The 27,570-nt window shown below is 42.6% G+C and overlaps 1 protein-coding gene across 1 annotated transcript in view; it reads right to left on the bottom strand.

The window, feature by feature from the left end:
- Window positions 1-13,655: 13,655 nt before the first annotated feature.
- Window positions 13,656-27,570, bottom strand: part of OXCT1 (3-oxoacid CoA-transferase 1) — a 92,283-nt gene continuing 78,368 nt past the window's right edge. The window contains exons 15-17 of the mRNA XM_068422653.1: window positions 26,410-26,490; window positions 24,353-24,454; window positions 13,656-17,583 (exon numbers count right to left, since the gene is read on the bottom strand). Of these exons, the coding sequence (XP_068278754.1) occupies window positions 17,548-17,583; window positions 24,353-24,454; window positions 26,410-26,490 (219 nt within the window). The 3' untranslated portion in view covers window positions 13,656-17,547. The remainder of the gene's footprint in view (window positions 17,584-24,352; window positions 24,455-26,409; window positions 26,491-27,570) is intronic.

Raw genomic sequence — 27,570 nt, forward strand, 5'->3', positions numbered from 1 at the left:
GACCCTCCACACCCTTCACCAGCTTGGTCGCCCTCCTCTGCACTCGCTCCAACACCTCAACATCTTTCTTGAAGTGCGGGGCCCACAACTGAACACAGTACTCAAGATGCGGCCCCACCAGTGCCGAGTACAGAGGGACAATCACTTCCCTAGACCGGCTGGCTACACTATTCCTAATAGAGGCCAGGATGCCATTGGCCTTCTTGGCCACCTGGGCACACTGCTGGCTCATGTTTAGCCGGCTGTCGATCAGCACCCCCAGGTCTCTTTCCACCGGTCCACTTTCTAACCACTCTTCCCCCAGCCTGTAGAACTGCATGGGGTTGTTGTGGCCAAAGTGTAAGACCCGGCACTTGTTCTTGTTGAACCTCATGCCGTTGGTCTTGGCCCATCTATCTAACCTGTCCAAATCCCTCTGTAGGGCCTTCCTACCCTCCAGCAGATCGACACTCCCACCCAGCTTGGTGCCATCTGCAAATTTACTGAGGGTGCACTCAATCCCTACGTCTAGATCATCTATAAAGATATCTAGTGACCGGCCGCCAGTTGGACTTTGCCCCATTCACTACTACTCTCTGGGCTCAGCCATCCAGCCAGTTTTTAACCCATTTAAGAGTCCACCCATCCAAGCCCCGGGCAGCCAGTTTGTCCAGGAGGATGCTGTGGGAGAGAGTGTCGAATGCCTTACTGAAGTCTAGATAGACTACATCCACAGCCCTGCCCTCATCTACTAAGCGGGTCACTTGGTCATAGAAGGAGACCAGGTTGGTCGAGCAGGACCTGCCTTTCATGAATCCATGTTGGCTGGCCCCGATGCCCCAATTGTCCTGCATGTGCCGTGTAATGGCACTCAGGATGATCTGTTCCATCACCTTGCCTGGCACCGAGGTCAGGTTGACAGGGCTATAGTTCCCTGGATCGTCCTTCTGACCCTTCTTGTAGATGGGCATTACATTTGCTAATTTCCAGTCAGCTGGAACTTCTCCAGTTAACCAGGACTGCCAGTAGATAATCAAGAGTGGTTTGGCAAGTTCATTTGCCAGTTCCTTCATTAGTCTGGGGTGAATCCCATCCGGGCCCATAGCCTTGTGGGTGTCCAACTGGCACAGCAGGTCACTAACCGTCTCCTCCTGGATTACGGGGGGTTCACACAGCCCCCGTCCCTAACTTCAGGCTCTGGGGGCCGAGTCTTCTGAGGACAACTGGTCTTAACATTAAAGACCGAGGCAAAGAAGGCATTGAGCACCTCTGCCTTTTCCTCATCCCCTGACACTACACTACCCTCCTCATTCAGCAAGTGGTGGAGGCTCTCCTTGACCCTCCTTTTGCTGTTGATGTATTTGTAAAAGCTTTTTTTGTTGTCTTTGACTGTAGCAGCCAAATTAAGCTCTAATTGAGCTTTGGCCCTTCTAATCTTCTCCCTACACGACCTGGCCATGTCCCTATAGACCTCCCAAGTTACCCGACCCTTCTTCCAGAGCAAGTAGGCTCTCTTTTTTTCCTTAAGTTCTAGCCTAAGTTCTCTGTTTAACCAGGCCGGTCTTTTTCCCTGACGGCTTGCCTTCCTACACACCGGCACATCCTGTTCCTGAATATTTAGCAATTCCCTTTTGAAGCATGTCCAGCCTTCCTGGACTCCTTTGCCCTTCAGGACCAACTCCCAAGGTCCACCAGCCTCTTAAACAGGCTAAAGTCAGCCCGCTGGAAATCTAAGGCAGAAGTTCTGCTCTTGCCCCTCCTTACTTCCCCCACTATCGAAAACTCTAACATTTCGTGGTCGCTACTCCCAAGACGGCCACCGACCCTCACATCTCCCACTAGACCTTCTCTGTTCACAAACAACAGGTCAAGCAGGGCCCCTCCTCTAGTGGGCTCATTTACCACTTGCATGAGGAAGTTGTCCTCCACACATTCGAGGAACCTCCTAGATTGCTTCCTCTCTGCCATGTTGTACTTCCAGCAGACATCTGGCAAGTTGAAGTCGCCCACGAGTACAAGGGCCGGCGACCAGGCAGCTTCTGACAGCTGCTTGTAAAACGCCTCGTCCGCCTGCTCATCCTGGTTGGGTGGTCTATAACAGACTCCCACCGTAATGTCCGCCCTGCCGACCTTCCCCCTGATCTTCACCCATAAACATTCAACCTTGTCATCCTCACCATCTTCCTCAATTTCAACACAGTCCAAGCACTCCCTAACATACAGAGCTACCCCACCGCCTCTCCTGCTTCACCTGTCCCTCTTAAAGAGCTTATAGCCGTCCATAGTTGCACTCCAGTCATGAGAGTCATCCCACCACGTTTCTGTGATGGCAACCACATCATAATCTTCCTGCTGTACAGTGGCTTCTAGCTCTTCCTGTTTGTTGCCCATACTGCGTGCATTGCTGTAAACGCACTTCAGCTGGGCTAGCGGCCTGTCACCCCTAGGTTTATTTGTGGCTGCCCTGGTCTTATCCCCCTCCCCCATCGAACCTAGTTTAAAGACCTTTTAACCAGCCCTGCCAGCTTCTGGGCCATAACCCTTTTCCCCTTCTGACTCAGCTGTTCCCCATCCGGCATAAGCAGACCCGGTGCCATGAAAGCTGCCCCGTGGTCAACAAACCCAAAATCCCACTCAAAGAGTTGTGGTCAACGGCTCGATGTCCAAGTGGACACCAGTGACGAGTGGCATTCCTCAGGGGTCGGTATTGGGACTGGTCCTGTTTAACATCTTTGTCAGTGACATGGACAGTGGGATTGAGCATGCCCTCAGCAAGTTTGCCGATGGCACCAAGCTGTGCGGTGCGGTCGACACGCTGGAGGGAAGGGATGCCATCCAGAGGGACCTTGACAGGCTGGAGAGCTGGGCCTGTGCAACCTGCGTGAAGTTCAACAAGGCCACGTGCAAGGTTCTGCACGTGGGTCAGGGCAATCCAAAGCACAAAGACAGGCTGGGCGGAGAATGGATTGAGAACAGCCCTGAGGAGAAGGACTTGGGGGTGATGGTTAACAAGAAGCTCAACATGAGCTGGCAATGTGCGCTTGCAGCCCAGAAAGCCAACCTTATCCTGGGCTGCATTAAAAGCAGCGTGTCCAGCAGGTCGAGAGAGGTGATTCTACCCCTCTACTCCGCTCTTGTGAGACCCCACTTGGAGTACTGCGTCCAGCTCTAGGGCCCCCAGCATAAGAAGGACATGGAGATGTTGGAGCAAGTCCAGAGGAGGGCCACGAAGATGATCAGGGGGCTGGAGCACCCCTCCTAGGTGCTACAGGAAGACAGGCTGAGAGAGTTGGGGCTGTTCAGCCTGGAGAAGAGAAGACTCCGGGGAGACCTTCTAGCAGCCTTCCAGTACCTGAAGGGGGCCTACAGGAAAGCTGGAGAGAGGCTTTTTACAAGGGTATGTAGTGATAGGATGAGGGGAATGGTTTTAAACTGAAAGAGGGTAGATTTAGATTAGATACTAGGAAGAAATTCTTTCCTGTGAGGGTAGTGAGACACTGGAACAGGTTGCCCAGAGAAGTTGTGGATGCCCCTCCCTGGCAGTATTTAAGGCCAGGTTGGTTGGGACTTTGATCAGCCTGGTCTAGTGGAAGGTGTCCCTGCCCATGGCAGGGGTGTTGGAACTAGATGATCTTCAAGGTCCCTTCCAAACCAAACCATTCTACGATTCTATAATTCTATGAAAAATCTGCCTGTGAGGTGTTTCCTGGTGACTAGAGAGCCAATGCTCAGTGTGGTTAGGAAAAACCCTGAAAAAGGCAAACAGTGAAATGACAATGTTTGCAGTGACACCAGTCGGTCACGGCCGAGGAGGTCCTGTGGGCCGAGACCACCAAGGGGCTGGCCAAACTCTGCCAGCCACAGGGATGCCTGCACCTGGGACCCACAGCTGCACCCGCAGCAGCTGTGCAGGAGGGAGATGTTCTGGACTGCAATGAGACACTCAGCAAAATCCTTTGTGGTGTGTGCAAGAGAGAATATGTCTCCTTAAATAACATATGTGTAGAAACTGCCCTGCTTTAGGGAATATATCAGGCAGTGATTGAGGGAGGTTTAGGGAGTCTCTGGGCAGGTTATCATATGTTTATAGCCATGGAAATTTTGTGTATTTGGGAAGTGGCACTATTTTAACAAAAATCAGTTTCAAAAAGAAACTTAATTTAGTCCAAAATTCTAACAGGGGTGCTCTGATAGCAAATTAGATAAATCAATTTAGCTGAAATGGACTCCTTACCAAACTAAGCAAGGGGTGTTACAGGTTTGATGCAGAAGTTGTGGAAGAAACTGGAGTTCAGGCAATGAGATGGTGTTCTTTGGTTCTCCAAAAACTGTCCATGATGTTTAAACCTGATTTTGGAGTGCTCAGCCAGGACCTCAAACCTCTGAACACATCACTTTTGAAAACGTTACACAGAGTGCAATGCACATTTGCAGAGAGGCCAGGCAAAGCGTCGGCATCTCGGGAGGGCAAGGGGCCGGGGGACAGCGGGGAGCCCGAGCAGTTTGTCCCACCACCTCGGCACACTCTCCAGCATAGGCTGTCTGTCTGGAAACCCGCCCGTCCAAAACTCAGCTGTGCTTTTCACCTTGAAAAACTCAGCTACAGAATCATTACTTTAAAAAAGCCAAAAGGCTGGAGTTTTGTCAATGTGGAAAGAAAACTTCAAAAAGCATTTGTTCCCCTGCCTTTTGGGAGTTGATCAAAATCTCTCCAGCACTGGGGAGGGAGAACTTCTGCATTTTTTGCTCAAGTGTCTGCAACTATTTGCTGCCTGCCTTTGCCCTCCAGTTTGCCCATAGAGGAAGCCTGCAAGAAGGCACCAGGAATTTGGCTGAGGAGAAGGCAGCTCAAACGGTGCTGCCTGGTCAGCCTGTGAAAACAAAACTTTCCAGAGAATACCTAGAAGCTTCTTATTTTATTTTGCAAATACATCGAAAATAAATTTCAGTTGCACTGAGAAGGAAAATTTTGATTTTTTTTTATTCTTAAGTGGCTTTTCATTCTAAAGTGTTTTATTTGATATTGCACCTTACTGAAAATAGAAAATCTATTTAATTGAAACAAAATGTTCTAAATGTGTGATTTGAAATTAATTGCTTTTTATCTGGTTTTGTAAAGGAAACTTTGATGCTTTGGGCTTTCTTTTAATTTTGCTATGAAAACAAATAGCAACATTTTGGAGCTTTCCCAGGGAAAGGAATATTGAATTTCAACCAGATCTTGTTAAAATCTCAATTGTTATATTCACGAGCATACCAATTGCAGAGTTTTGTGTGTATCTTTACAAAACATGATTTTTTATTCCATTTTTCCTGGAGTTAACAAAGATTTGTGAGCTAGGTGAAAAGGCTGGGGAAGAGTCTAATTTGTTGCTTCTTAATGGTACAGATGTAAAACATTATCTGCATCCCTATTTACAGCTAATAGCGAGATAACATACCCAAGAGACAAATCATAGGCTCTTTAAAGTGCTTGCTAGCTCAGAAACACAGCACCCCACAGCATTCAGCAAATAACAAAGGCTTGCAAAGGCATTGTTAAGTTTATTGTTAGAGAGTAAAGATGATGTGAATGGACACAGGACTATAAATAATGTAATTTCATGAAAGGCCGCTGAGAGAAAAAATTGAAACGGGCACCTTTGTGGCATGACTGCGGAAGCAAACAGGGGTGAAGCCCTGCAGAGGGTGATGGAGGGTGGTCCTGGACCAGCTGCTCTGAAAGCTGATGGGAGGGTGCTCAACCACTCCAGTGACCCTCGCTAAAAGGAAAACGGTCTGAAATCCTATTTGTTACTCTTCAGTACTTGTTCCCAGACTTTTACCTGGGTTGCAGTTTCCCTGGGGTGTATATCTTTGTTACTGAAGCGTGCGCTGGAGAGGCACGAGGTTCCAGGGCAGAGGGGCTCCAGGCAGGGCTGACGCGGGTCAGTGCCCGAAATCAGGTGGCGCAGTTTCGGCAGGGCTGAAGACTTTCGGCTTTGATCAGGGAAAAAATCAGGAATTTTTTACATTTCCTGATGAGAGCAGTCTCGGTTTGCCAGACTAGAGCACTTCCCTCTCATGTTATCCTGCGGCAGAGCAGTTCCCTTCTCTGCGAGAAACCCCCCTTGCTGATAACCCAGGAACACGTGCCTCTCCCCATGTTTCATGCAGCACTTCCCTGTGGCCCTGCAATCCTCTATGTAGCATAATAAGTCCCAAGAAATAGTCATGTAATATCCTCATCTTTTTCCAGGGTCACTTGAGGACTTCCATCGTGAGCGGCTTGGGAAATTGTCTCAAACAACGCTATCCTGTAAGTCCTTTTGCCATAAACATCACAGAAATGAGCCCATTGTAGAGACATGGGTGAAGGCTGCACCGTCCCTCGTGGCTGCTCTCTTGGAGCAGGTTTACTCTCATCAAAAGGATGGTTGCATTGGAATAAACTGTTATTGTGCCAGACTTACCACCCTGGGAGAGTTACTGTATAATTTATTATGAAAAGAGCATTTAGTAGGGGGAATATACAGATGGTCAAACTTACTCATTAAGAGCTGAAGCGAAGGTTAAGTGAGAAGATGAACTTTTAATGATGTTGTCAGATGGGAGGTAAAAAAATAACTTTTCTGGAAACAGAAAAGCTACCACCATTGGCCAAAAATTTCCTTTAACACAAGTTTCACATGACTTCTTCCAGCCACAGGCATGGGCAATAAACAAACTGTTCTCCTGGCCTTGGGAGTATGGGAACTGCTCCCCTCCAAAACTTCATCTGAATTTTAAAGTGAGCTGGTTCTCCTGGGTATTCTCACATTTTCCTTTGTTTTTTATTGTACCAAGGTCATCTGGGGACTATTCCAGAGCCTGATTAAAAGCCAAAGCCCCTATCAAGCACACACAGAGCACCTTGCCCCAAGGCCCAGCCCTCCAGCAGGTCCCTGCCTGCAGGCTCAGCTGCCCCAAGGGCAGCAGTGGCCTCAGGCTCACATCAGTACCCTCAGCCCTGGCATCACACACATTCCCCATTTTGTAATCAGAAATAATTACTTTGACCTCTCCAAAAATAATCCATGGGAAGTAATGCACATCTCCACTACTGAAACCAGACCTCGCCCTGCCAGCACTTCACGTGCTCTGGCAGCTCTAGAATTGTCCGAAATACTAACGGGCAAATGTTATGCTCTTTGTCTATCTAAAAAGCTCTGAGACTCTGGAAGTTGAACATTTGCCTGCTTTCACATTGTTCCCTCATTTTGAGTGGCTTCAACTGCAAACCACAGGATTTTCAGGCACTATGGCTCATAATACAGGGTGTGGCCCCTTTTCCAGGACTGGTAACAAGACAGTGACCTGGCCAAAGAGATTTTAAATTATCCTTAAACCTCAGCATCTCTAACCCCATGCCACTTAGTATCACTGTAACATGTTTGACTGCCATCTTCTCCCCCTTCATCTTACACTCCTACAGACGCACACATGCTGAGGATCCTGAGACTACCCTGTTAGCATCTGTGGAAGAAACGGTACCAAAAAAAAAATGTATCTCTTGTTCCAAGAAAAAAATTGATTTCTTTTTTTTTTTCTCCACACAGGGCAAAGGGTGAAAAACAACTTTGTGTTTGTACACGACCAAGAGGGAAGGAAAACCACGGGGGAATGGCGTGGGAGAGACAACTCTGCCTGTGCTTTCTGGACATGGTTCTCAGCCGCACGGATTTTTTTGTTTTCTGGGATTAGCAAATATGTCTGCAATCTTACTTTGAACCACTCAAATAGAAGTAAGAGCCCTCTGCTTTGAATAATATGTCTGCCACAGCTCCATTTCATGCTTGAAGACCTCCACTGTTTCATGTTGCCTTAAAAAATAGTAATGGCAACAAAACTGGTGGAAAGGTGCTGGTGGGAGTGGGCTGGCTCCCTGCCACTGAGACCCTCACAGGCAGGGGCAGCGACATAACCCCAGGGCCCACATCACCTCTATGCTTTGGAGAGGAATTAATGCTCATTTTAGACTGCCAATTTAATTCACCGAAGAGCACATGGCAGCTTTCCTTCTCTGCAGTCCTGGGCTTTTGTAGCAGAAACCAGCTAAGAATTGACCTTTTCTTCTGTCATTTCAGCCCATTTGGACATTACCCCTCTGTGGGTGAGGATGTGCTGAGTGGACCATTTCCAGCCATCTTTGCAGTCCCCCAGTTGCTCACCCAGGTCATTGCACAGTGCCTGGGCACAGGGCACCGACCTCCTCCTCCTGCCGTAACATAGGGAACCACATTCCACAGCGGAGATGACAGTGCCAGTTTATTCAGCAAACCCAGTTATCTTTTTTTCATTTTCCACCTTAAAGGTTCAATATAACTAGTGAGACGCAAGCTGCATTCATTTTCATTGTCAAAGGCTTCACCTGCAAATAGGGGTGGTGGAATCAGAGCTTGTTTCCTCTTATCTGGCCCCCAATAATGACGCAGATGAATGGCCACTGCTGCATTTGATTTGCCCAGGTCCTCTTAAACTGTGAAGCACTGTGTGAATGTACAAAGTTTCAAGTGCTAAGTGGAAAGAAAGTTAAGGGAAAGCCCTTCTCCTCCTGCACTCTTTATTAGATTTTTACAGAGCCTCTCAAATTAAATACAGTTGTTAGATTATATTATTATCATTAGATTATTTCTAGATTTTAGTGCAACACATCTCAGTACTTGAAAGCCACAGGCTTAAAACATTTAAATGGTGAGAGCCCACACTTGGGAGCAGTAATCCTAGGATCCTTAGGCCACAGTCTTACTGTATTAATAAGTTTAGTTAATGCTTAACTAGCTAAAACTGCACTGGGCAACCTCCACACCCCACCCCCCCCCACCATGTCTGCCACAGCTGGAGCATCATTCTGTGCATAGGGTTGTCTTGTACCAGGAAATGGTCTCCCTTTGGGGTAAAACTGTCCACTACTGCCAAAATTTGTCATGTTAGAAGAACCGTTCTGTATGATAGCCTTCAGATGTGCCCCATCCAAGCCAGGGTTCAGCATTCAGCATCTCAGGGAAAAGATGCAAAATCTCTGCAGGACAGGCAGAAGTGCCTCCCCATTTTCACACAGCTCTGCACAGCACGGATCAGACTTAGAGAAGGGGATGGACAGTGTGGGGTGACTGTCACACCAGCAGCAGCACCGCGTAGCGCTTCCCAGCTGCCCACCGTCACTTGCTCTGCCCTGAGGACAGCACTATGTCCTGCACACACTGCACAAAAACGCCCTGGCCACGGGCAGGTCCTGCCTGGCCACGCTCTGCTGGAGCCAAAAAGCCGGGATGCGATGGTGGAGCCGCTTGCCTGCGAGCTCCCCGTCTGCTGCACCCAGCTTACATCTGCTGCTCCCTGGCCCCCCCACCCCTGTCAGCTCCACCATGAAAATAACCTGCTGCACAAGTAAAACCCCCATAGAAACAAGCTCTCAGGTTGATACGTTCTCAGGGGGATTGTTTTGCATAGGGTCAGATAGCTTGTTAGGTACAGACATACAACAGCGGTGATTTGGATAATTCATTACTAGGCATGACCTCTCCCACTTTTGAAGTGATGGTATCAGTGATTGTTACCCTTCCTCGGTTTCTCTGTGACAATACACATTACCTCTAGGTTTTTATCCTCTCTAACCTATGGGGATTTTTTTCAGCTTGGATGAGTTTTGCAACTCCACACGCAAACTGGTCTGTAACTTTTTTGTAACTATTGCCCCACTGATGCACTGACAATGACTTTCCTGCATGGCCGAGGGAAAGTACTTTGGAAATTATAAATGGGATTTTGCGAGGCTGTGGTTTATTTTATTTTGATCTGCAGCCTCTTCTCCTCATACTTAACATGCCCTAAAAATGCTGAATTGCTCTTAATGAGAACATGGATATGCTGTTGCAGACTAATTTCACCATCCTTCAGTTTTATAGCTAGCAGATTTATGCAGTTGGCTTTTTTTTCCCCTCAGCCTGTAGGTTGCCTGAAGAAGAGAAGAATCTGGAAATGTCAGTATTAACCGATACAGCAGCAGAGAATCAGCAAATACCAGCCTGTAAGCCTGAAGAGTAAGGAAGTATCAGCAATACCATGAGAAGCATCTACTCGTGGAACCGAAAGCTTCAGTAGCAGTTCTGCCACGCAGGACCAAAGTGGTTTTGTGCCATTTCAGTCCCAGATCTCAGCCCTGCCTTTTGCTCTGAGGAAGTCCTGAGCCATTCTCAGCCAAGGCAGACAGATGTGGTGGTACAGCCCTGTCCCCTGCTGCTGTGTGAGCACGGCCCATATGATGAGCGTCTAGGATCTGAGAAGGGCCACGTCCAAGCCTGATGTCTGCCTCCTTGCCCCGGTGGGCGTTGCAGCCAGGAGTATGCCCAGGGCTTGGGCTTGCCAGCCCCCGGCTCGTCAATAAGATGTGTCCACTTCACAGGAGTGCATTATTTTAATTTTTCAAACATGGGCATCATCTCCAAGTTGAAATGAAATGAAAAACGGAGAGAAGAACATACCAAGCATCCTTTTTTTTTTTCTGGCAGGAGATACATGAGTAGCAGAGCATTAGAAACAGGCCAGCAAACCAGACGTGCTCAGCGGTAGCTCTGTAACGCCATTCCCCAGCACCATCTCTGCCCACGCCATCCATCGCAGCCGCGTTTCAGCTGAGAGCAGCCGGAGCGACCGGTGCCCCACCGCAGCCATCCAGCCCAGCACAGCGCACAGCTCTGCTCTGCTGGTCTCAGTTCCCCGTCTGGCACGGCTGGGCGGACACACGCTTCTACCTTCCCTTCTTCACCAAAGAATGAGCCCAGGCAAGGAGGAAGACTGATGAAATTGGAGCAGCCTTCCTCGGGCAAAGGGAGCTACTCCTTTAGGATTAGGAGGGTGCCAGAAGGAGGAGAGCACAGGTGATGGGTTTTACTGTGGCGAATGCAAGACAGAACCAGACAGAAATGACTGGCAAGACAGAGTGCCTAGTTATAGCTTTAAAGTTTGTATTTTTAGGGGTATTTATCGGCTAAGACAGCTTTGCCGGCTTTCTTTATTCTTGGACAGATCTGAGAGAAAGTGTTAATTGCTCATGCAGCCAGATTTTCCAAAGGGGTGGGGGAAGCACTATTTTGCAGGATATGGGCATCAGATCCAATTTGTAGTCTTTATTCACTCACCACCTAAACAGATGAGATTGAATTTGTTCTAGAATTAATGTATCCTTTCTGTAGGTGGTACCAATGTATTTTTTCTGTGGCTTGCCTTTATTTTTTGGGGTAACATACAAGTTTGCTTTTCACGTTGCTTTTGCTCAGTTTATGCAAACTAATTCTCCTCCAGGCTGCAGTTTTTGTGCTTCTTGTAACATGTTTTCCCTGCACTTACAAAAGTTTTCAGATCCCTTTTCTACCTATGTATTACATACTTTCCATCTGACAGAACCAAAGGGAATATTTAGGAACTTATCACAAAAATAAAAGTAATTGACGTAGGCACCTACAAGAGAATTTGATTAACTTAGGCAATCTAATCTTAAAAGGGAAAAATCCCTCTCTGTACCCTGCTGAGGTGCCAGAGCACCACACTGCTTGACCTGCCAGTTCTGTAGGTGCCTTCACATTTTTGTTCTGCGCTTGCCCTGAAACACGTGGCTTGATGCATGTAGGTGCCTGCACGCAGGGGAGCCAGAAAGGAGGGGAAGTGAGTTGCTTACACAGCTTAAAGCCTGTGTTAATAAAACCAAAGCCATTCTTCAAAGGATAATTCAGGCCTTGCCACTGCTGGGTGAATTACCTGCACACTAGATGACTATCTCCTGCTCCTTCTTTACTTCTCTATTCACAGTCTCGTAGCCCTTGCAATCCTTTCGGCAAAGTAAGCCGGTTTCCCCTGGAGCAGCAGTCTCACCCAGCACACCTCGCAGTGTGGTGGGTTAGGTGCTTTGCTGGGAGAAGTGAGATGTGCTTTGCATCTTCCTGGACAGTGTTAGGAACTGAACCTTCACAAACATGGAAACAAGCATCACTGCCATTTTTTAAAGGAGGTGGGGCTGTGCCACTTCTGTGTTGCAAGCTGCACAAACCTACACACTTGGTGAGGCCCTTCAGCAGTCAGGTGGATGGACACCAGCTTGTGAGTCTCATACAGGCACAGGTCTGAGACAAACGTGATGATCTGCACTGCACTGAAAGCAGCACTTCTCACCCTGTGCAACAGCAGCAGTGGCAATGCCTGAAAGCGTTGCAGCAGCTGCAGTTCAAGCATCTATGGCAGATTACACACATTTAAGTTTTTCTCTGGATTGCATGCTTGAGGGACAGCTTTAAGAGCATGTAAACATAAATTCTAGTTTTAGGCTCTACTGCTCCCACAAATAAGTCATGTTCTACTTGCTTTTGCAAGCCATTACAATAATAAAATACAATAAATAAAATTCAAGTACCATGGGAGGCAGATGGAGAACCCATTGGCCTTGAAGGCAAGAATTTCTTCCATGCTCTCACTTCTGATAAATATGTACATAAATATGTGAACCAGGCACAGCAAGTTTTTGCAACACAAACACAATAGCTACTTTTACCTTTGCTGGAGCCTCAAAATCTGATGTTACATTAATACACTCAGGAAAGGAATTTCTTCCACCCCCCCCACCCCTGCTAAGGTGTCCTCTGAAGTTGTTCCATTAAAAACTGCCACACACACAGCAGTGTAGGCATATTCAGAGCTAAGTCCCCTGGTCTACAGCAGCAGATGGATACGGGCAGAAGAAGGGCTCAGAATACTGCAGTGCATCAAAGAAACGATGGGATATTGTAAAATAGGCAACAACAGAAGAAACACAAGATACCACAAAACTGCTCAGATATGCCTGTCACCAACTTTCTCCTCTTGTTAGAGGAAATCTTCACCTTCTGCATTTGTATGAGTGGATTTTAGAGCTGCAAGACTGGTGTATTATCTCAGTGGTTTTGGCACTTACCTTGGACCCCCTTCACAGGGGTGACAGACTGTGGGATTTTGACCACACATATAAATTACCAAAGAGTTTCATTTCAGAGTGAATCATCAAGGGTTTTTTTTCTGAGCCTAAACACTTCTTCACATTTATCAACCTGCTTTCCGGTGATACTGAAGATAAAATGATACTATGACGTATTTACTCATGACCTTATGACAGCTATGGAAGGATGATCCCACTATCCACAGACAAGCATTTTCATCACTTTGCAATCATCTACTTTATCATTCACCAGGTGGTTAATGGAATTTGTCTTCATGTGTCATCTAGTACTATTTTCAGAGTGCAGTCACACACTAACATCAATGATTAACACCTCAAATGCTATCATTTCCACAGCAGTTTTAATCAAAAGGTAAAAAATCACTTCTCCAAGGACTACGTATGTAGTCCATTATTTGACTTGATTGAAAAACAAGTAATTACAAAAATGAATGTGATAATTATGTTTGAGATTGACCCAACAGAGACATCAGTGGGAAGAGAGAACACAGAGAATCCAGCTGTTAGCTGAGTTTTGAGCTTCATTATTTCTGTTTATCAAATCCCTCCACCTTCAGCCAAGACCTTGAGGTTTTTGCATCTGCTGAAATGTGACATGCTAGTGTGAACACGAGCTCATCTTTTACTGCTCCTAATGGCAGAACAAAACACCATGAGAAATGGTAACAAGAGATGAAACCCAAGATTTTTTATTTTATTGATTGTTTTTGCAAATACATAGAAGGACTTTGACATTTAGTTTGCAGAGCTTACAGTACAACTACGTTCTCTATAATATTTCTTTTTTTTTTGCTTTTTCAGGGACAAAAGTCAATAAAATATAAAGTTAAATAAGTCCAATGTGATAATATAGTAGAATCATCATCTTCTTCAGGACAAAGAGTATCAACTGTCCTTGTCTTGTGAAGTGCTGTCAAGCAGGAGATGATCTCAGTGATGTCCCAATAAACCTTCACGCACACCATCAACCACCGAAGAGGAACAAGAAGCTCTTATCCCTGTAATACTGATCATCGCAACTACTGCTCAGAGTATACCTTACCTACTGCTCAGAGTATACCTTACCTATGAACCACACTTGCATCCACAGAGAGGGAAATACTTAGAAGTGCTTTAATTTCTAATCCTATTTTACAAATCAATTAAAAAAGACAGGTCACAGCTTGTTGCAATTAGCTTGTGCGGACACATGATGTTTTCATAACAATACCAATATTCTACCACAATACATTGTCCTCAAGATAAAGAAATTCAAGTGTGACATACAGATATTTGCACCACTGTTGTATATGGAGAGAGCTTGCTCTCCTTTCTTCCCCACTTTTCAGCACTATATTGACTTTTGTTCGCTTGCATTAACACTGATACAAATAAGAGAAGACACAGAACTCAAATATCTAGCATGTATGACAGTCTTCAAGTACTCTTCCACACTCTTGATCAAGCGTTATGCCCAAGATGAAGAGAAAAAACAACCTGTTGCACAGACCTTAGCTGGTTATTCCTCACGACATCCCTGTGAGGTAGGAAGAAAAACATCTCCTTTTCCAGCAAGAGGAGACAAGGCAGAGAGCACAGATGATATTTCTCAAGGCAGTAAGTGGAGAACTGGAAAAGGTGAAACTCAGGAGTTCTTGGCTCCTAATTCTTTGCATCAGAAACCAAGGTGCCGAACTCCCAGATATTATCAGGTCATTAGTCTCTATAGCCACGTCTCAATGACAATGATGGCTTCTGTGCGTATGCCAGCAAAGCACAGTTCTATGGCAGAAGCAGCACACACCTGATGCTGCCCTCAGACACTTCTCCTGTACTTTGTATATGCCAATAAATGTTTGCTGTAATTAACTAATCAGTCCTACAACTAACATAGCATAGGTAATTGGAATAGATCAACATTTCATTTATAGATTTCTTTAAGACTTCCCCAGCTATTTAAATACATAATTTTTCTCTGGATAGTAAATCCCTTCCCCTATATAATAGTTTTTCTACTCCTCCCCCAAAACCAGCATCCATTCTGGGTACTCTCTACACGAGAGCTTTCAGTGATGGTGAACAAGACACCTTCAGGGATCACACCCATCTCCTCAGAGTAGCTCTTCATCCATCCTTGGCCCTGAAGGCAAAGATAGGCACCTTTTGCTGTGTACAGCACCACAAGGGTCAGAATTGTCACTGAAGTGTCCTTATGGATTGGGGAAGAGGCCTCTGGGCTGCTCTATCCAAAACCAAAACTGTTTCATACTGAGCTAAAATAGAGTCAACATTTGTTATATGGAGACTGCAAAACCTCTGTGAGCAGAACTTGAGTCCACCTCTGCAGCAACAGAAATAGCCAAACTTTAAGAAAGTAACTTGTCTGGAATGAGTGAATAACATGAGTGAATAAATATGTATTTAAATAGCTGGGGAAGTCTTAAAGAAACCTAAATAGAGAAATCAGGTGAAAACTAAAGCTAGGTAAAAACAGATTTGTGCTAATCCTGGGTTAAAATATTCTGGAGCATTTTGATCAGTGTAGTTTCAGGTCTTGCATGCAAATTACCTATCAACCAAATCACTTGTATATGTTAAATCATGAAATTAGCACTAGTCTTTGTACAACACGTTTCCTTCCCATGGGCTCAGCATCAGATCTTGCCTACACATTCAGGCTATACAACGGCCTACCACCCATTAGCACCCATGAGTTCAAGTCATACAACTTAGTATTACAGGAGTACTTTTGTACTAGCATAGAGGTACCTACAGAGGCATTTTGTTTATTCCTTTGCGGGAAGAAGGACAACCTATTCTGGTATTGAGAAAAGATTAAAGAATTGTTTAGACTAAATGCAACTAAACAAAATAATCTCTCTAATCAAAACAGTTTTACTGCTATAAAACCCATGTGTGGATCAAGACAAATTTTGTAACTGTTCCATGAAAGAGAAGCATTTCTTATTTTAGAATGGAAAAATGCAGTACAAAAGCTAGTGCAGGAGCTAACTATTGCAGGATTTTACTATCTGGTTCCCTAGAAATGTGTTACATTCCTTCCACAACACACACTGACTATGGTGAATACCTCATCCATCTAGTATTGGAATGCCCTTCTATATTATATCCCCAACACTGCTTATGACATGTATGACAGGCATATATAAATATACATATATATGTATTTGTGCATCTGCATTTTACATGTTTTTCAGTTACTTAATCTGCTCCAGTCCTGATGTCAAACATTATGTCCGTAATTATTTCAACTGATGAGTTTTACATGTTCCTATTTATATGAATGACAGAAACCATTATATGTGGAGAGAACACTGTATTTTAGTAAATGTGGACTTCCAGTCAATTCATGCTCTGTATAATGAAGACGTATTGTGCTTGGGATGTGAGATCCAATGCTGTCATATTACCTATTTGCAAAAATAACAGTCATTTTGTAATTAATAACAGGGAAAGGAAGATCTTTATCAAATAGCAGAACCAGTATGAGAAAATGACTTTTCATTTTGATTGTCTCATAGCATTCATTATAGTTATCATCAGTTTGGGTTCCAAACTCTTTAGTTTTCGCTGATGCCTTCATCGGCAAGCAGTGCAAACTTAGTGCTCACTGAAAACTTACTGCTTTTACCCTTAACCAACTGTATTCCCTTCAGAAGAATCTTCCAAGTACCCACAACACCCTCTTCCCCTGTTTCTCTGTGTAACAATGGAAGGACAGACCTCAGTCCACAAACAATCTTCATTTCCCCTTAAATGGGGGCTGGGGAAAAGGATTATATTTGGAGAATAAGAGCAGTTCACGCGGGACAATTGTGCAGCTACTAGTTGTCTGCATGGGGATGGAGACTTCTTAATCTTCCTTCTTCATACAAGCCCCATCCTAGTGTATGACTTAAATAGAAGGGGTCAGAGTTGGACTTCGGGAGGTGTAGGCTTCTTAATGCCAACAGACACTGTAGAAACAGCAGATACATTCAGGGCTAAGGACCCCGTTATTTCCACTGGTATAAACAGTTTGGTGACAGACTCATTAAAAGGTTCAGGAAAAGCGAAGTCAATATTCCTGATGCCTCTCTACAGCTGCATATATTTGCTATAGACCACTCCAGAAAAAAAAAAAAACCCACACATTTAGAGAAGAATGGTCATGGTAAGTGCTGTAGTTCCAGAGCAATGAAGTGACTTGTAAATTTATTGACATCAAGAAAAGCAGAGGCAATCATAAGTTTTGCATGGTCGTCTTCTAAATCTGTGTAAAAAATGTAGCATTTGGCAGAGCAACTACAAGGCATTTTTCTGACAATTTTCATTAACATTTTAGTATAACATTATGCAAAATTTAGGGAATAAATTCACCCTTCCATTAAAATTGGTAATGTTATGAAAGTAAAACACAATTTAGGCTGATAGTCACAGACTGAGTTTAACTATCTGGAAACTACTTACAAAGCCCTTACAAAAATAAAGAAGTAAAATTGCAAAACAGTCATCGATTTCTCTTCACTGAGCTCCCTCTTGGAAACAAGCCGTCTGGCAAGTTAAGCCCAGTCTGTATTTCATGTTTAAATCTGCCTCATTGGTATTAGTTTTGGTGAAACCTAGGAAAAAGGAGCAAAAAAACACAACAGTTGGCACAGAGATATAGCAGTACAACCCACCATTCACTTCCACCTCTATCAACTATGTGCCACTGAAGACTAGAGACACTGTATTTATTTAAACTGATATATTTGCAGTATTTCAGAGATAAACACTCCCACAACTAAATTTTCTGATGCAGGAATACAAGATATGTGTGGTGCTAGTACCCAGCCTCTAAACTTAATTTATTTTGAGCTGGGTTATTGATTTAAGAATGTAAGAAGATTAAACTTGGACAGCTGAACCTGTACTTGCCCCTGCTAACTGTATGGTCTTCTTGGATGGCTTCCAAAGCCAGCAGAAGGGATAGCTGAACTCAGGTGAAGCAACTCCTCAATTATACAGGACATAGTATGGCACACGAACATAACTCAAAAATATGCTATGGCTTAGTTAATGCACTGGCCCATAAATGGTCATAGTTTGTGTACAGTGGGGCTGTGCTCGCCATGAACAGCAATAACAAAGTGAGCTGCAGATGGGCAACAGCTTCAGCCATCACCTTCTAATCCACTTGCATTCACATATCAATACACCGAATGGTGTGGAGGCAACTAAACAGATCGTATTCAGTATATGATTGAATGGCTGCTGCAGTGCTAAAACAAGCATGTCAAGGAATCTTAAACTGATGATTTCCCTTCTTTGCTCAATAGCCAAGTTCATTCTGCTTTTCCTCCCCACCCACCACGAGACAGGATGCTGTCTCTCAATGCTGGGTCTGTGCAGAAGTAGTCAACTGAGTTTTGGAACATGCATATTAGCAGGGGGTATACAAACAAATGTATACATATATTACACACATACTGTACTGATGGTATATGTATACTTTTGATTATTTGTTTGATGGTGATATAATTCAATACTTCTGATTTTACCTATTTTTTAAAAATTGTTTTCTTCCATTCACATTAATTTGATTTGTCTGATGATGCTATAGTTAAATACTTCTAATTTTACCTTTTTTTTTTAAACTTGTCTTTTTCCATTCACATTCATTTTTATGAGGACATGCGCATTCTATTGTTTTAATTCCATATACTCATAAAAATTAATTAGTGATACTATATGATATACAGCAGACCAAAAATAAAACACAGTAAGCCTAAATAGGAAGCTAGATGAGGGAAGAAGGTGTAAATGGGAACAATATAGAGAAGACTGAAGAGTAGCAATGGTTAACATTTAGTTGAGCCCTGACTGCAGGTCTACACAAATACCCTGAAGAAAAGCTCTCCACAGAAGATCCAAGCCTCTTTAAATATCTCCTGTTCCCAGCCCTATTTAACTAGGTGCCCCAGGATGAAGATCAAAAATAACTCATGTGGTCTTACTTGTTCAGGATGAAAAACAGTTCCACAGATAATCTGGCTCCTAGTTGATTAATGTCTCCCACTGATCATCACATACTGCATTCCTTCTGCCTCCTTATCCCATCTTTTTCACTTAACAGTACTGAACAAACTAACTCATGAAAGAATGATATATAAGGGCTTTTACAAGTATTAAAGCCTCTTTCTTTTAGAGGTACAGGGCTGTATTTCCTGTATTAGATAGATTTCTACATTATCCTTCCTCCAGCCACTATATATCATCATTTATAACCTTATGAAATAGCCACCAAGGAAAGCTTAGTTCATGAAGAATGTGTTTACTGTATCAAATGCTAATGAAACGTTTTCAGTGGATGGATACTGTTCATTGATTTTTCAAAGCTGTGTATGAACTAGAATAATAAATAGATGTGACAGGTACAAGGGAAAAGGAGCTGGAGAAACTCCCTGAGTGCACCAGCATTCCTGGACTAGTTCCAGACATGTTTCAGCATTTCTGACTCCAAGTGCTTATGTGCCTCACTTAATCTGGGACTATTTCTGCCTCACCCAGGAATGGTTCCATTGAAGTAAAGGCAAAAAATGGAAGATGAAGATAGCACCATTAAAATCTGTATTCTTCAAATAATGACAAAAGGTAATTACTGGAAGAGATTATTGTTTTTCTGCTGGCGTAGATTTTTGTGTCATCAAAACCTCAAGTGTTTTACATTTGAATGAGCATGTAATGTCTGCACATCTGATGCTAACAGCTGTCATTTGTGTGTACCACTATCCGCTTCAGAAAGGGTCTGATCCCCCTGAGTGCTGAAGTGCCACAATGCCTGCTGAAGGTAACAGAGGTGGTGAGAGCCCAGCACCGCTCAGAACTGTACCCAAATACAACCGTTTGCTCTAAATAAAATGTGATTAAATAAGCAGAAAAATGCTAATGTAACAAAAGGGATGGTTTGTGCTTGGAAAACAAGGAGTAATCAAGTCTGAAATGCAGAAAGCCCCTTGAGTCCACTGCTTTAAATGCCAGTAGAGTCAGTCAATTTTGTAGCACCCTGTGCTAAGAGCACAGCATTTGTTAAGGGCTGAATGTGCTTAACGGAGACTACTTTACAGCACGCAGCCGCGGAGCTGCTACTTTCTTACAGTACCTCCTAAGCAACACATTCTTAATATTATTTCACTTACAGGAAGAACAGCTTACCTTGGAAGCTTCAAAACACTTTGCTAACATTGAACAGGTAGGTGTACTGGGAGGAGTTTGCATGGGCAGTCCTGTACGCAGCCTCTGAACTGTTAAGAGGGCACAGGGCCCCAGGGACTCCCTGCAATTCAAGCTTGTTGACTCTGACTTCCAACCCCAAACTACCCTTTTCAGCTATACAAACAGCCCTATACATATTTCATTATATTTCATTATCATTCTTTATAGCAAGCAGTTCTTTCAAGGCCTGATTCTGAATGATGCTGAGTCCTGATAACCTAATGACCTTATCATCAGCTCTGCAAAAGCAAGTTATTGTTCAAAATGTATAAAAAGCCCCTCAATAAAAAAAACAACCAGTGTTAGCATATTTGTAAAAATAATAAAAAGTTGCTTGTCCCTTATTAACTCCTAATTATTTGAAATTGCGGATAAAAGCAAACCACAATTCCAGCATCAGCTTTTGTACAAAAATCTGTTCCTAATGTCACTTTTGCAGCGGGGGTGATTGATCAGGAAAAACCACAACATCCATTTAAAAATGGACTCAATCTTGCAACAGCCTGTTTCCTCAAAGGAAAATGTACTTCCAGAAAATAAAACCATATGCTCTATTATTTTGTACTCACTGGCTTGAACTTGGACAGTCAATTTCTTTTTACACATACACTAGTCAATTGCTATTCAACTACCTAATGTTTCCTTGGCAGATGCTTTTCGTAAACTCCATGTTATCTTTTAAGATCATTTTGTAAAACTGAGCTTCTACATTAAGAAAAAAAAAAAACCTGAGGAGATGGCCATTTTTACCCAGACAGACTTATCCTGATTATTTTTATAACAAAATACATCTGCAAAAGTATCCTCCTCAGTCTGTTCTCTCATGGTCTCATCAACCGTATAAGCCAGTACAAGCCCAAACAGATTACCTGCCGAGGTGATCTATATGCTAGGCTACAGCAAATCTGATTTAAGCATGCAAGATAAGACAACACTTTGTCTTCATAGCACCGCAAAATCGAGGGTGAATTGTTTATTTTTGATATGATGCCAGCCTATAATGAAGACTCTGACTCTAAATCACACTTTCTTTGACATTTTGTTGTTGCAAATGTCCTTTAGGAGATATTTTTTTGAATAAGTAAGCAGGCTGTGAAAATGGGACTGTATAGTCAAATGTATCTCAATGAAAGCCATACAGGCTACAAAGTTGTCCTCTCCAAAATGTAGTCTGCATGGGGAGAGATAGTTAGATATAAAGGTACAGCCATTCCTTAAAACCTGCCTTGTAATGACCCTAGAGAGATGTTTGGTTTAGTTCACATCATTCACTGCATCCACTGAAAAAAGCTGCTAGAAAAGGGTCAACTCCTCATTTTCCACCCATTAGTTCTGTTTTAAACTAGCAAAACATATGATCCAAAAAACCTTCTTTTACTGTAGCAATACAATATCAGTAAAGTTCCTGTCTTTGATATAAACAAGAACAAGATGTCTCATTCAGTGAACATAAATAATCACAAGCACAACTGTTACTCTTACAAGGAAGCCTGAGGCTTCCTGAAATGTGATAAAAAGGAGCAAGGATGCTGCTTTCTGAACAAATGCCTATCACAATGCTCAAATCTCTATTATCTGAACTCCAAAACTAAGTGAAGGAGCTGTAGGTGTTTACTGTATGTGGAAATCAGGCCACCAAGGGTCCGATATTATGCAACAGTAACCCAGTCTTGCTGTCACAGATGTCAAAAGAAGTCTTGGTAAGGATTTCAATGAGAGGAGGTCTGGGTCACTGTGCCTGGAAACATTCTTTAGAGGAAGGGGAAAAAAAAAGAAAGGAAAAGCTAGTGCTCTTCCATGCCACAGCTTTAATAAACAAATCATTGTGGTTCATGCTTTCCATCTGCAGTGCTATAGAGATCAGGCACTTTTACCAATCAGCAGGTAACGCTGACCGTGCACATACCTTGGCAGAGGTACGTGCTTTGCAAGCAAGCATTGCTTTGCAAGCGTTTATGCAAGCCACATGCTTTCAATATAAGTATATGAAAGGGCATAAACCAAGCAGTATCTACATTTTTCATGCCCACTGGTCCTTTAGTGCAGCTCGTGATTTCATGCATGACTACAGCAGCCATACAAAGCAGACTGCGCTTCAGTTTGCCTTCAGGAGAACTAGGAAATAGTGCCTGTGAAGTGTCCCTTTCTGATCCCAGGGAGACAGATCCCAGGGACTTAGTGGATTGTTGCAATACCTCTCATCAACTGCTAACTTCAGGTTATCCTAAAGATTCAAAATGTATACCATTCCTTTGTAACATTTACAGGAAAGCACTAAGGGAGAGCGGGTAGTTCTAATCTTTAATTTGGTCCTAATAGTCTTGCCCTATCCTATCCACCATGCTGCTGCAAAGCTTAATCTCATAGCCTATTATTTTAAGTTTATCACTTCTTTCTCTGAATCCTTTGGTCCCTTCTGCTTTCATTGCCTTGAGCATAGGCTGCTGGACTTTACTTTGGGTAACACATGCTCAATTAAATACATATATATTGGTCACCTGAACCAAAAAGAAACCAACTCCTTCCAAACAAGCAGATTTGGAACACGAAAGGACTGGTGTCTTCTGTCAACAGAAAGTTCTGTCCTGGTAGTTTCAGTCTATTTAAATGCTTACTAAACATGGCACCTTCAAATTCATCATGAAGTTAATCCCCAAATCAAATATGCAAGAACAAAACAAAGTAACTGACTGCAATAGACACAAACCTACAAGGTCACTTTTATGTTTTAATTTTGGATGCTAGCTGTTTGACAGGCTGATCACCCAAAGAAAAAGAAGTCCTGACACTATCAAAGTTTTAAAAAATTGATTATTTTTCCTAAATCACAGTCAGAAGCTGAATGAATAATTTCTTTTGCAGAGAGAATTGCTGAATATGGAAGGTTGCTTCCACTGTAAATTAAAAAATAATAATGACTTCCACAAATGTTACATGGAAAATTAATAACAGAGCAAAGTGATTTTGTAGCAGTTTCCTGCACTCTGCAGTTGCAGCTCACTCGTGTTTAACTGAACAATTTTTCTCAGATAAACGAATGTGTTTTCAGAAGTGAACAGTTCTTTGCTTAAAATATTTAAAACTCCACAAGAAAACCATACACTATCATATTTAGTTATCAGAAATGCTCTCTTACGGACACAGGAAATGAATGAAATTCTACAGGCTCACTGCTCAGAAAGTTTTACTTACTGCCAATAGTATGCTCAGATCCTTACTAACAAACCCTTTCACATACTAACTGCTCTGCAATCTTTCAATTATGTGCCCTAGCCCTGCCATGAAACTCTGCAAAGAGGAAGAGTATTGCACTTCATTACCAAATATTGCCCAACTACTTTTATGGCACAATTTGTATACTGTCATACTTGCTGTCCTCGCTAAAAGAGTGCTGACCTGCCCCAAAAAGACTTCACAACACAGAAGAAAAAAAATCGTAATGTGCATGTAGAAGGCCATGAAGAAACTATATGTTATCAACCACACATATGCAATCAGTTACAATCTAGTGCATTACAGTTTTCCATTAATAAGCCAGTTTTGTGTTAGCATTAAGTGAGACTTAAGAATGAATGTGACAGTCAAAAGGCAGTGGTTTTCTGGATTAATGCAGAGCATAAGTTTCATTTGTACAAGGCAATGGTTGAGAAAAAGCAAAGATGTCAACAGTAGAGCATTTACTTGATTGGCATTAGTAACACAGACCGGACACATGTAGTCACCCCCGTTAAGAAGAATCTCAACCCCACCTAAAGACAGCATGAAAACTTAGCAACAGACAGTTAGGTAAATTAACTTATACAGTGGAAAAAGAAATATTCATCCACCTCTCCGATATGAATCAGCTCCCCTCTTCAAAGCATCATAAAAGCCCCCTTTCCACATTGTCCTTTTACTCTTAGTCATTTCTCCATCTCTTCTGTTTTTCCTAGCTTCTAATGCTTCCAATGTAATCATACTAGATTAGCCGTAAATTATCTTCTTATTTTCATTGTAAATCCCACAGGTAATCCACCCAGCCCTCACACATAAGGAGGAAACTTCCTGCGTCAACAAGTCTTCATGTAATGAGTATTTGTGAAGAATATTTGTTCTGACACCAGAAAAACTATGTTTGTTTGTAAAACTACTTACTGTGAAGTCACAGCCAGTGCTTTTCTTGATATCATCCACTGTCAGTCCTTCCCAGATTTCCACAAGGGTCAATCCCTTCTTCTTGTCCACATCAAACACAGCCTGTCAGGTTCAAATAGCACACAATTTTTTATTATCAAAGCAGTAAACGAGGATGTAAGTAGTAATATTGTACAAAATGATGTGCTGAAGTAGGTAGTGTTCCCTCAGTAACAAAAGATGCCATTATAAATTGGTTTTACTTTTCACTTTCCTGACTGACCAGTAAAAGATTTCTGCTACATTTATTTGTACCTACAAGAATCTAAAATACAAGATGTGTTAGTTTCGTGGGAAAAACGTGCAACTGTTCTTCATTGCATGAAATGAGGACCATGCCTCCTGCTCCAATCTGGTGAGACCTGGGAGGTCCAAAGGAAAGGGCTGAGATGTTCTTTGCTGCAAGACAATGCTAACCAAGAGATCATGAAGGAAAACAGGAAAATACAATGTACCCCTCATTCTTCTATTTCGTTTTAAGGCCAGTAGAGAGATACAGAGTGGTTGATCACCTTTGTCAGATTATAAGCTTCTCCAACAGCTATTGCACATGCAGTGCAAATTTTAGTATTTTCAGAAGCTAGCAATGAAAGACAAGATTTCCTGTTGTATTTTTAATAGAAAGCCTGGGAGGAAGTGGCTGAAGGAACAAAGGCTGTTCTTTCTGATGTCTTCATAAGACATGCTTTCCATTTCCAAGGCTCGCAAGCGCATCAAATAAAAACACCTGCAAAATGATGTGCACTTTAATGGTGCCTACCAGAGGGATATACACAGGTTGCAAGCTAGCTGCCCGGGAAACCATAAGGTCTACAGTCATTTTCCTTAAAAAAAAAAATGTCAGTAGCAAAAGACTGGTGAAGATTGAACTTGAAACGAAAGTGAAGTCTTAAGCTCATCACAGAAATGTACTGAAGTTCAGGTGTCCTCTGGGCACATGAGACTGATTTATGGGACTGAAAAATGATAGCTCCTCTAAATCTTAAAAGAGAAGCTGGGCATAAGGAACATATGCCCTAGGAAGCCAGTGTGGAAACAGAATTTGCAACACTATCTAAGTACTGTTGTACATTTGTGTCATCTCCTAATAAAGCAACCAGATCTGACAAGTGGTAACTCTTAGAGAAATTTCTGCTTGCTGTTTATTTTCTATCAGTCCTTGTTCACTCTCATTTTTTTGTACCTTACATTTGTATGTGGCCACTTAGTAGAATAACATTTTCATTTATTTTCTCTTACTTTGTGGAGAAAAAAAAATTTAAATTACAGTAGCAATATACCACTGGGAGAAAGCAAATTATACATCAGTACCTTTGATGCATTCTACTTAGTATGACAGATGGCTCACAGAGGGACTACTCTAGGCCCTTAAAAATGTAAACACAGACAATAAAAGGAGCATGATTACAGCAAAAACCTTAAGTCACTTATCCTTTGCTGAAAAGACCCACTAATGTACTTTGAGCAGCAGCAATATCAGATGCTCGCATGTACTCGCACTGGAGAGTAAATTGCTTCACAAATGGAATCAAGTAAGGACAAAAGAATTAAAGCCCTGCTACAGCTACAGGTTGTGTTTCTCTGAAAGAGTCTGCAGTATACACCAAGGAAGATGGCAACTGCCCGACATACATGTGCCACACAGTTGTTGCTCTGCTGGAAAAAAATGAGCTGTGATTACAGCTGTATTTCAGGATTTGCATCTCACATGGCAAATTTTCAGGAATACTTTAGGAAAAATAAGGACATACACACTTTGCATACTTCTCCTGCATGGCATCTTTGTTCTGAAGGTGTCTTAAGAGTATGGTCCAGTATGCTAGATGTCAATGGTGAAAGCTTTAAAAGGAAAAAGATGAGCCCCCAGACCTCTGGAACTCTGAGGGAATTTGCCCTTCATTGGCAACAGATACCAAATATATTCTTCATTTTTACTAAGCTTTACTACTCTTACTGAGTGTCCCTTCTTAGGGATAGAGGAGGAAAGTATTGACAAGGATTCAAGAAAAGTACTTTACCTTCTCTGTAATGATGCGGTTTACACATTGTTTCCCAGTAAGTGGTAAACTGCACTTTTCCAAGATTTTATGGACATTGCCCTGTGTTTAACAATATACAGACAAACATTAATTTTCAAAACCAACACAACTGCTCAGAATTCAAATAAGTACATGAAAATCGCAGCTGTAGCCATTCAGTGTTATTGAAACGTTCACTATACTCAGAACACTCTTTGAATTCACTTCTATGACAGATTACATCTCTGGTAATTTGGGACAGTTATTACTTAAATCCCACACATAGGGAGATGACTAATAAGAACCTCATTGTACCACTGAGTGGGCTCCTGAGTTTAGAAGTTCTACATCTGTTTTTTGTCTTTCCTGCTGCCATGTGAGGATAAGAGATACATGGCACCTCCCTGATGACACATAAAGGACAAAAATTAGGAAAAGACATTGCAGGCATGACATTTCTCTGTCTTACACTTTACCACAAACAGCATGTGCAGGATCAGTCATACACACAGGCATTTCAAATCCCGAGGGCTCAAGTGCATAGTCATGCTCTGAAAATAGTAAATCCGGTTTCTTTTCCCACATTGAATTCCCATTCCCTCCATCCCTCCAGGAAAGCCCAAAAGCACACTAAGAGATGAGTGCAATATGCTAATCTTCAAGTTCTACACAGAAGTTACGTTATCTCTGTTTTAGACAGAAGAAATTAGCATGCAAATATAGTAGAAAAGAGCATATATATAGAAAATAGGATTTACTTTAAGGCACTTCCTTTTCTGGGGCATCAAATGACAGCAACTCTAAATCCTGGGAAAAACATTACTTAATGAGAAGACATAGCTTCTGACATGAAGCTAGGCAGGTAAGGTTTGGGCAGTGAGGTTTTTGGATTTTTTCCTTCTCTTTTTTTTTTTCCACCTTCTTTTTTTTTTCTTTTTTGTCACAAGTTCACAAATAGCTTTAGATCCTGCTAAATCAATGTACGCTGCAAGAGTTCTGAATGGATATAAAAGAGATGGATAACTACATTTTTAGTCAGTATTTGTAAGCACTTTAGAGAGGTAGCATCAAGTGCACGTTTCTCCCGTTATCACGTTTTTATTTTTTTCCTCTAATTATCAATTTTCAGTTATGCATTTCAAAACTCTCAGTACTACATGC

Source organism: Nyctibius grandis, chromosome Z, assembly GCF_013368605.1.
Source record: "Nyctibius grandis isolate bNycGra1 chromosome Z, bNycGra1.pri, whole genome shotgun sequence".
In the NCBI taxonomy this organism is placed as follows: domain Eukaryota; kingdom Metazoa; phylum Chordata; class Aves; order Nyctibiiformes; family Nyctibiidae; genus Nyctibius; species Nyctibius grandis.